The sequence below is a fragment of the Vidua macroura genome, chromosome 32 (genome assembly GCF_024509145.1).
Source record: "Vidua macroura isolate BioBank_ID:100142 chromosome 32, ASM2450914v1, whole genome shotgun sequence".
NCBI classification, from domain to species: Eukaryota; Metazoa; Chordata; class Aves; order Passeriformes; family Viduidae; genus Vidua; species Vidua macroura.
In genome coordinates this window covers 259,432-270,131 of record NC_071602.1, presented here as the reverse complement: position 1 = coordinate 270,131, position 10,700 = coordinate 259,432, and the positions used below count along the sequence as shown (strand labels likewise).

Here is a 10,700-nt window from a genome sequence, read left to right as displayed (position 1 = left end):
GCCCCATCCAGAGGCACCTCGGAGCCCTCAGCAATGCAGCCAGCAACACACGGGCAGGAGGACACAGATGGTGGTTCCTGCCTGGGACAGGGCTTGTGGCCATCTCCAGGCACCGGTCTCACAGGGATCCCTGGAACTCCGGCCCCTGCCCACCGGCTCCGTTGGCAGCACAAAGGCTGCAGCAGAACCACCAAAGGCCAAGGGGCTTCTGGCCATTTTCCCTGCAAGCCTGCACGTGCCTGGGCAGCTTGCTGAGCCCAGGCACCCTTTGCTCCCTCTTCCCCTATGCCCTGCAGAGCCTGGGCAGCAAAAGAAAGATCCTGGGAGTCTGTCTATTACAACACATCCTATATTTAAATGCTAAAGAAAAGCCAAAAGAAGGAAAGAACAACCTTAAACAAATGAAACATTCCTGCTGGCTCAGGTGGCCCCAGCAGACAGAGCCTCTGGGATCAACACTCTGCACAGCTCCGGCAGCGCAGCCAGCCGAGCCCCAAGAGACGAGGCCGTGTCCTCCATGCCCTGCGGAGCTGATCATGCAGGCTGTCCAAGAGGGAATATCCAGCTCTCTCTACTGCCTGGAGGATGTACAATGTTTGAATTGCCAGGCTTCCATCGGCGACGCTGATGTCATTTGCCGTGCCTTCAAGGGCTGAAAGAGAGAGCAACAGAGCCATGGTCAGATCCCGGATCTGAGGGGACCCGAGGAGACCTCCCTGCCAGGGCCATCCCAGCCGGCTCCGGCCATGGCCAGCAGGGATAAGGGACAAACGGGATCAGCCCGAAGCTGCTGGCCACGAATCCCCCAGGTGGCCCTGAAATCTCCGTGTGCTCTGCCCACGCCGCCCCTCGTCCGCACAGGGAGCAGAGCCCTGCCCAGCCGGAGCACGGCTTGCCGCTCCCCCGCCAGCCCCCGCTGACAGCCCGCTGCCCTCACTCACCCTCACAGATGAGCTGGAGCTCTTCCTTCTTCCCCCTCAGCTGCCGCCCGGCCATCCCTGCCAACACACAGCCCGTCACGGCCCAGCGGCACAGCTCCCTGCCAGCGGCGCTGCCAGCCCTGTGGCCACACGGCCTCCTGGCCCGGCAGGGCTCAGCCGGGCCCTTGCCGCACGCTGCCGCCCAAGGGCACAGCTGCGAGAGGGCGGCAGCAGCGCCCAGGCCAGCCGGGGCTCCACCCCGCCGGGCCCGGATGGCGCTGCCGGGGCAGCAGGCGGGGCTGGGGCCGAGCTGCGGCGGGGCGGGGAGGGAGCCCGGCCTCGCGGCTCACCCAGGAACCTGATGGCCGCCTCTCGCAGGGGCTCCTCTGGGCTCTCCAGGTAGGGCATGGCCTGGCGCAGGTGCTCGGCCGCTCTGCTGCTGTCGTCTGCCAGCTGGAGAGAGCGGCAGGAGGGAAGGCTTGGCGCGGGCTCAGCCCCTGGACCGGGCACTCCCTGCGCCCAGCCCCAGCCTCCCCTGCCCGCACCGCCGTGAGCTCGGGCCCACAGGAGCCTGGAGCAGAGCCCGCGCCGCCTCTGGCTGCAGCAGCGGGCAGGGGCACAGCTGCCAGCCCCGCACACTGAGCACCGCGCTCAGGGGGATTCTCCAGCCTGAGGCTGGCACTTCCAGACCATCCTTACCAGGCACTCGGTGAACTTCCACAGCTTCTTCTTCTTCACCACTTTTTCCAGATCCCTCCTCTTCAGGAACTGGGCCACACAAAGCAGCGTTTCCTGAGAAGCCTGGAGAGCAGCAGAGACGCGGAGATGGCCCCACAGCCCAGGGCGCAGGACCTGTGACCCTGTGCCAAGGCCTGGAGGAGGCTGCAGCCCAGCAGGCGCCAGGGCAGGAGACAGCTGAGCCGCCTCCCAGGGGGACAGCAGCAGCCCACGAGTCCTCACCTGTGCCACACGCCCATCCTCATCATGGCAGTGGAAGAAGAGTGGCAGCAGGCTCTGGCGCGCGTGTGTCTTCAGGGCCTTTTTGCCCTTTTCCAGTGGAAGAGACACCAATGTTTGGAAGAGCAGGATGGAGAGCAGCTGCACCTGGCTATTGTCCTGTATGAAAGGAAGAAAAAAAGACCTGAGCATCGGCTGCATGGGGCTCAGCTTGGCTCAGGCCTGGAAATCCACAGGGCACAAAGTGTCCGGGCAGCAGCCAGTGGCTGTGGCTGGAGGCAGCGAGCCTTACGTGGTCAAAGAGTGGCAGGAGCGCCTCAACCAGCTGCAGTGCAATGGAGCTGCCTATCAGCATGTCCTTGTCCCGGGAGATAAAGCTGAGGAGCGTGACTGTCATGCTAACTATCTCTCCATCTGTGTCGCACAGGAGCTCCACAAGACTTTCAGTCAGGCTCCACATTTTTTCACGCTGTGCGGAACACAAGTTTGTGAAACGCCATCCTGCTGCCGCAGGGCCTAGAGGCCAAAGGGCTGTTGCGGAGCACTTGGGCAGCTGAAGCAGGAGGCAGGAGAGCTGGGAGCAGCTGCCCCAGTGCCTAAAGCCCAGCAAAGCCCAAGCGACTGCATTCCCGAGCGCAGCCTCAGCCGCTGCCCCCTTCTCACCATCGAGGGATTGTCAATGAGCTTGAGAAGGGCCCTGAGCGCCAGGCGACGCCTGTCCCTGCACCTGCTGTGCAGGTGCCTTGACAAGATTTGCAGGACTCTGTTAGCACTGCCTCCACTCAAGTTCAGGCACTCGAGGACCTGAAAGGCACAGGGCAGTGACAGGGGACCCGGCCGGCAGGAGCCCGGAACCGCACAGGGCTGGGCCCAGGCAGCAGCACAGGGCGCGGGCACCCGTCCCAGGCAGCTGCGGCTACGAGAGGACAGAGAGCTGGGAGGCAGCTGAGCGAGGCAGCGCTGGCCATCAGGCTCACCTCCACAAGGAACGCCAGGGCGGGCAGCTCCCAGCGTGGCTCCAGTGTGTTGAGCAGCTGGAGCAGGTAGCGAGCGATCCGGGAGCACAAGGGGATGGAGACACGGGATATCTCCCTGGCAGGAGAAAAAGTAACCAAGACTTTGGGCCGGGGGACAAACCTCTCCCAGGACAGACTCACAGAGGTCTGGTCTTTCCCCAGCATCCTGCAAGGGGCCCTGGGCTATTTGGGAGGCGGCTCCTTGTGGGTACCCTCCTCTGCCAGCCTTTTCCAGTCTGCTTGGCTGTGCCTTGGTGACAAGGCCCTCTGGCCCACGACCACTGGGACTGTGTGGGGCACCCTGGGCACAGAGCACAAATGTCAGAGGCAGCGGGGAGAAGGGGGTTTCACCTGGCCAGCAGACCCACGGCATAGTGGTGGGTGTCAGCACACAGCAGCGTGTCCCAGCCACGCTTGCGTTCCATTGCCAGCACCACATCCTCGTGCTCCATTTGGCAGAGCAGGGACTTCAGGGTCCGCACTGCAAACCTGCGTGCAGAGCAAAGCCCAGGTCACGCTGGGAGCACTGGCTCCTGCCCAGGGATGTGGCAGGGACAGAGGAGTGGGATGGAGTACCTGTTGGGGCTGGTGGCAAGGCCGTATTGCTGCTGGCATCCCTTCCAGAAGGTATCGACCTCCTCTGGCATATCCAGAGTGCTGAAGAACACTTGGAAGAGCAGATGCACAAGTAGGTGGGGGAAATACACCGTCACCATCTGTGGGACACAGGGCACCTGGAGGATCTTCCACATCACCAGAGTTGCCTGCAAAGGACAAAGCCCCTCGAGACAGCGCTCAGTGCCGAGGTGTCCGTGTGGCAGGGCCCGAGCACGGGAGGGAGAGGCCCGGAGAGACGCAGGGGGAGCAGCGGGCCTGGTGCCCCTGAAGCTGCCCCGAGGCCAGGTTTCAGCCCAGCGCCTGAGGCAGGGAGATGCAGTGGGGCAAGGAGGATGGAGAGCTGCTGGGCAGGTGGCCTTGGGGCCAGCAAAGGCCAGTTGCAGAAACTCACAGCCAGGACAAAGACACCCGTTTTGCCCCCATCACAGGTGAACGTGCTGTGCTCTGGCCAACTCCCCAGCACATCGAGGAGTATCAGCTGCACTGGCTCGGCAGTCCTGGGCGAGCACATGATGCTCTTCCACATGGTGAAAGCAGCTCTGCGGGGTTAGAGCTCTGTCTCAGCGGGGTCTGGGACACAGCACCGTGGCCTGGGCAGCAGCGGGGACCTGAGCTGGCTGCCAGCTCTGCCTCTGCCCACTGCCCCTCGCCAGCAGCGCCCAGGCAGCCTAGGCCTGTGGGGACAGGCCCCTGAGGGGCAGCGAGGGAGCATGGCAGCAGGCTCGGGGGCTGAGGTGCCAGGGCTGGCAAAGGGAGCAGCCAGAGGGCTCTGGGGACTCTCTGTTGATCAGACACCTGGCACAGGCTGTACAGGCTGATGGGCTGGGGAGCCCTGAGCCCTCTGGGCAGGTGGCCCCATACCTGTCACAGGATGGGGCCACACACAGGAGCGTCATTACTACATCAGCAGGCTGTTCTTCAGTCAGATCCAGCAGGGCCCTCTTCAGCCTCTGCTCAGCAAACTGGTTGTCCATGAGCCACTCGTGGATGTACCTCACCATGGCGGGCACCTGGAGAAGGCACGGGGAGACTTGGAAAGCTGCCAGAGGGAGGAATGTCCCCAGCTTCCCCAGAGAAGTGCTTCCCTTCCCACCACACTGCCATGGCCTCAAAGGCTTCCAGTGACCATCGGGCGTGGCTTGGGAGGCCAAGCAATTCCTGGGAGGATCAAACCCTGGCCACAGGCTGCTTATTTGCTTTGGATTGCAAAACCCGCCCTCTACGAGCATATCCAGCAGGGCAGCAGAGGTCTTGGTTTTGAAGGTGTGTGAATATGCTCTGAGCCCTTTGCCCATGGTGCTGGGCTCTTCCTCCTGAATCCTCTTAATGAATTTGCAAACCAGGTGTAGGAGAAGGGCAGGAAGCCAGGGATGTTCCACGGAATGCTCCAAGCATGGTGCTCGGCTGAGCGGTGCCAGCAGGCCCAGCCCAGGTGGGGATGGCTGCAGGTACCTCCACTGTTCTGCGGAAGAGGCCACGGGCGGGGTCCTGCTCTTGTGTGCGGTCCACGGCTGCATCTGGCAAAGAGCGAGCGCAGCCAGAGCTGAGGGGCTGCGGGAGAGGCCGGAGAACACAGCCCAGCCCTGAGCTCCCCAGGCAGGGACAGCCCCGGGATGCCCCAGGGGATGGAGCACGGCCACTGCGGGGTGTCTGCCCGGCCCCTCTTCTGTCCTGTCCGTGGGCATGTCCCCAGAGGATGGGATGGGATGGGATGGGATGGGATGGGATGGGATGGGATGGGATGGGATGGGATGGGATGCCATGGGATGCCATGGGATGGGATGGGATGCCATGGGATGCCATGGGATGCCATGGGATGCCATGGGATGGGATCGGATGCCATGGGATGGGATGCCATGGGATGGGATGGGATGCCATGGGATGCCATGGGATGGGATGCCGTGGGATGGGATGCATTGGGATGGGATGCAATGGCGCCAAGCTGGCTGCAGGCACCAACCCTAAGCCCAGCTCTGCCACTCACCCTCCTGTAGAGTCTTGAACCGCACCACCTCTTTGATCTCCACTATTGGGGCAGCTCCAGGGCCTTCTTCCTCCTCCTGCACCCAGGCCAGCTTGGGCCCTCTCAGGGGTCTCTGCTCCATGGCAGTGACTGGATTTGAGGCTACTTGCAGGAGAGATGCCTCGGAAAAGCTCCAAGTCAGCAAGTCCTGCAGTCGTTCCTGGAAGGCACCTTCAAGAGAGAAGCCTCAGGAAGGCTACAGGACAGCAAGTCCTGCACTCTGGTCTTGAGGGCTGCTGCCACAAGGACAGGAGACTCCTGTCAAGGATTGATTGTGGTCAGGCCTCGAGGGCACCGGTGGCAGGGATGGGAGATGCCTCTGGGGCACCAAGTCCCACGGTCTGCCCTCAAGGGCACCTGCAGAAGAGAAGCCTCGGGAAGGCCACAGGTCACCAAGTCCTGTGGTCTGGCCTCGAGGTCAGCTGCAGGAATAACGCCTGGGAAAAGCTCCGGGTCAGACACGAACGAGTGCGCTGTGCGGGGGCTCCTCACGGCACCGCTCTGTCCCGTCCTGTCCCGTCGCGTGCTCCAAGCACTCTGGCGTGGTCTTGTCACCGCCAGCTCCTATGTCACCCCGTGTCACAAAGGGCCCTTGGACACGCTGTCCCGTTCCATGACACGGTGACCACGCAGCACCGTGTCACAAAGGGCCCCTGCACACACTGCCCCCTGCCCTGGGGCCGCCCCTGACCCACCCAAAGTGGCTCAGGTTGGAAAGAATTCCTCACCCCAAGTGTCTAAGAGAGCCCGACAGGGTCTTTAGGAACGGCTGAAACCATCAGCAAACGCTGCCCTGCTCTGTGGGCTCAGGGCAGCAGAAGGAGCCCCCAGGGCTGCCGACGCAGCTGTGCTGGGAAGGGCACGGGGCCTTCCACAGAAGCTGGCACGGCCTCCTTGGGACACGTCCCGGCTGGTGGCCATCCTAAACCCGCGGGTGTGACACAGACTAGGAACGTGTGGGCCAGGGCACCAATGCTGCTCAGACCCCTGGGGCCCGGGGAGCGCTGACATCAGCAGGTGTGGCAGAGTCCCTGCCCAAGCAGACCTGCCACCCCCCGGGCCCTGGCAGCTCTGGTGCCCTTCTCCTGCCCCAGAGACCTGTGCCCGTTGGGGGCTTCTGTGCCAGAGGGAGCCAAAGCCCACGTGCACTGGGGGCTGCGCTCCTGCCTGCAGGGGCTCTTGGCAGGAGCACCTGGAACAACTGCTGGCAACACTTGGTCTCTGTCAGAAGCTCTTACTCCATGCTGAAATTATTTTCTCATTGAAGTTCTTGCCTTCTGCACAAAAACACCTTAGTGGCCAAGGCACGGAAGAATCTGGCAAGTAAGAATCCTCACTTCAGGAAAGCTTTCCTTCCTGTTGTTCAACTCAAGTAGTTCCAAAAATTTGCAAGCTTCCCAAATTAATTGGGATGGCCTGAGGAGGTGAAGATTTGGAATTTTGCTTCCCATCTCAAAGCAGCAACTCATTTGCCTTAACCTCATCCACTGAGGGTCACTTCACAGAACCTAACACTACACAAAAAAGGGCAAAAACAAGGGCCATTCTTTGGTTTTCTATGAAGGGATGATAATATCCTAATTCTCTTAAGGAATAAAAGCTCTCAAGAAATCAAAGTCCACTCAGTGGTACAAAATTAGCCCAGAGAAATGAGTAGATGGCAAAAGGGCGAATCCTCCCCCTGGTACAGATATCTAAGTGGCCAGTAAAGTGCAGCTCTCTCCTCTTGTTCCCTGCAGCAGAATCAGGAGCATGAAGAGGAAAAGTCACAGATATTCTTTCTGCCCTCCCTAACCAAAGCTGTGCCAAAGCACAGATGCTGCCTTCCAACTGACTCCAATTCCAGCCTAGACCTCTCACCTTCCACACAACTCCTTCTCCAACACCCCACCAGCAACAACCCCCCCAAACTCCCGCACAGAAGCCCTCAACACCCTGCCAGGAGCCCCAGCTGTCCCCGTCCCTCCACAGAGCTTTCCCAGCCTCCAGCAGATGCCCTGGTTCCCTGCAGGTGCCGTGGGATGGCACTCAGGAGGATCTGCTCCAAGGCCTTCCCCTGGAGCAAGCTCAGGCTGCCAGGCCTATGGTTCCTGCATCATCCTTCCCACCGAGCCTTCCTGTGCACGGCTGTTCCATTTGCACCTTTGTGCTCAGCTCGGACTTCTCCACTGAACCAGGAGTGCTGGGGAAGGATGGAGAGCAGCCTGGCAAGCTCTTTCTCCAGCTCCCTCTTTACTCTCGGGGAGGTAGAACATTCCACAGGAAAGCAACTGCTGCCACAAGGAGCGGGTGGCCTCAGGCACCTTTGGCAAGGAAACAAGGCCTTTGACAGAAGGAAGCACAAGCAATTCACAGGAGTAAACAAGTAATGAGCACAGACATACTGAAGTACTTAGCAGCAGTTAGCATAAGAAAAAGCTGGCAGGCCTAACTTGACCTGAGAGTGACTTGACAAAAAGCTTTAGCCGTAGTCTAGCAGAAGAACTAAGGGCAAGTGTGGAGTCAGCCCTGTGCAGGGAAGCCGTGAGGAAGACTGTGCTGCTTTGGGGCATGGAGACGGCTCCTGGCCAGGGCCTGGACATCAGCTTCAAGTACAGCAATCTGACACAATGTATTTCTAACCCCCTGCCTATCGAATCACCTCAGCAGTGTAAAGATGGATGGTGTGATAAATTGAGGCGAATAATTTGATTCAGCCCTTTTGAGGTCAATTAAAATTTTATTAATTACAGCAAGCAGTAGCAAGCAAAACAGCGCTGGGTGGGTAGGGGTCTCCAAACCGCCCCTCCTGTGTCCCACACTGCAGTGCCCCACGCCCCACTCCCCTTATTCAGTCTCTTTTATAGTTTCTTGGAGGTTTCTTTATTCGCGTCTCTTGCGATAGCGGTGGGCGTAGCTTGAGCATCCCTCTGCATCGTCTCTGCGTTGTGTCGAGGCAGGTGATCGTTGGTTTCACAATCGGCTCCGGACAGTGATGGGCGTACCCGGAGCACTCCCACGCCGTCCACTTCGCTGGCCGCCGCCCGGTGGTCGCTGATTTCACAATCAGCTCCAGCCATCCCCCAACATCCTTTAGCCTGTGTCTGCAAAAACAAGCTAAGAAAAGCTCCCTAAATGGTGAATAATCATACTTGTGGTCTTGCGTTTTGTAATATGTCTATAGCCTTGCAATATGCCTATGCCTCGTGGTTTGTAGCAGGTGCTTCCTGTTTCCCAACCTTACAGATGCTTCCCCTATCTCCTAACAAGCAAGCTGATCCCTTATACTTTAATTTTATATTTCCCCCTTTAATATTCTAATTCTTTTGATGAACAAATAAGTTACCATAGTTTATCACAGATGGTATGTTTGATACAATTCCTACATCAACCCCCTGAAATTTATAGGTGGTGGAGAAACATTTCGGTGGGTGCAGACCCCTGCCCTCTTGCCAGGTCAGTAAAAGGGCTTTTGGCAGACAGTGCATTTGTCTGCCGATTTCTTTGAATAAGGGAGACCCCTCAGGACTGCTGTATCCTGAGGGAACACCGTTGACCTTGACCTGTAGGCACCTGCACCAGCTTAAAATCAGCTGCCTCAGCTTCCAGGACCTCTCTTGGCCAGCATCCTGACGTGGATGCAGGACTGCTGGGAGGCACTGCTGGGACCCAGCGGGACGGGACCGGCTGTCTCGTGTCCACGTAGCACCCCCTGACACAGCCAGGGTCATCCCGAAACCAGAGAAACGCTCACGTGTCAGCACAGGGGAGCAAGGAGCACTGGGCTCCTCTCAGGGTATCTCAGCTGGGCTCGCTCCACAACACAGCCCCATTTTAAGGCCTGCTGATGCCCAGCTGCCAGAAATGCCTACCTTGCTCTCTCCAAGATGCACAGGGAGAGCCAATGAGCAGGACGCCTTGGGAGGCAAACCTTCCCTGCCTTTTCTGAGGCCAGGGACACACCAAGATCAAACAAGACTCTCCACGCTGCGTGGTCCACACAGCCCAGCTCTGTGCTGGCCCTGGGCCACAGCAGCTTCCACCAAGCAAGAGGCAAATGCATATTGCCAAGAGTTGAAACCCAGCAGACAGGGAAGATGTGAAAAGTGTGTGCATAAAGGCCTTTTAATTCACAGCTCTCAAAGAGAGCTTTGGGGCTCGTGGCTGGACAGAGGCGCTCCTGCTCACACCTCTGTCCAAAGGGGGGAACACACCCTGCTGCAGGTGCTTGGGTTGGTCTCCATAGGTCCAGGCGGATGCCAAACCTGCTCTTCACAGCCTTCTCCCTTGCCCTGCCCCTCGGCCAAGTGCAATGAGCCTCAAAGACTGAAAGGACCACAGAGAGACAAAGGGGGACACTTGCACCTGCCTCCCTGGGAAGCACTTCCCTTGAGAAGCAAGCCCCTTTCCTCCAAAGGCATTTCCCCAAACGTGTAGCTTTCCTGGGGAACACCAACACACTCTTAAGAAAAGCTGGCAAGGCTGAATGACTTCAGGTCCTTTCAGGACAGGCACTCCAGCTGTAGCTCATATTCCCCCAAGTGTGTTTCCAGGTGGAGGTTCAGAGGTGCAGCCCCAGGCCCTCTACAAACACAAGCTGCCCGCTGCCTCTTCACCTGCCTCAACTCGTGCCTCAGGTCAGGGCAGCAAAACCAGGCTGTTCCAGCCAGAGCCCAGAGCCCTGTTCCCGCAGGATGCTCTTGCCAGTACCTTCCTGCAAAGAAATATCATCTAGGATATCATGCCCTGGTTCCACGAGAAATTCCTCTACCCATTCCCCTTTTTCTTTCTGGACAACCCAGGCTCTATTTGTAATAGATTCTAAAGTTTTCTTTACACAAAAAAATACTGCCAAAGATAATAAGCACAGCAAAAGTGACAAGAAGGATTCTACTTCCTTCCATCAAGAAGGTTTTCAGCCATCCACTAATTCCACATTCCTTGAGCCATTTGTCAGAAGGATTTTCAACAATAGTAAGCTTTTTCATATTCTCTTGAAGTAGGGAAAGTCTCTTGTGAATGGAATCAGAGTGATCAGAAAGATTCATGCAACACATTCCTTCAAAATCCTCACAGCGATGTCCTTGAGCCAGTAACAAGAAATCAGTTGCGGCACGATTCTGTAATCCAGCCTGTCGTCTACTGTCAACGTCAGTGGTGAGCTCACTTAATATTTTGGAGGTGATA

The 10,700-nt window shown here is 58.5% G+C and overlaps 1 protein-coding gene across 1 annotated transcript; it reads right to left on the bottom strand.

The window, feature by feature from the left end:
- Window positions 1-331: 331 nt before the first annotated feature.
- Window positions 332-4,425, bottom strand: LOC128820889 (uncharacterized). The gene is made up of 12 exons (XM_054001729.1): window positions 4,373-4,425; window positions 3,903-4,050; window positions 3,470-3,657; window positions 3,245-3,382; window positions 2,855-2,969; window positions 2,541-2,681; window positions 2,170-2,346; window positions 1,881-2,036; window positions 1,620-1,721; window positions 1,271-1,373; window positions 942-998; window positions 332-652 (listed from the first exon to the last, which is right to left on the bottom strand). The coding sequence occupies exons 1-12, from the start codon at window positions 4,405-4,407 to the stop codon at window positions 453-455; spliced, it is 1,560 nt and encodes a 519-aa protein (XP_053857704.1). The 5' UTR covers window positions 4,408-4,425; the 3' UTR covers window positions 332-452.
- Window positions 4,426-10,700: the final 6,275 nt, after the last annotated feature.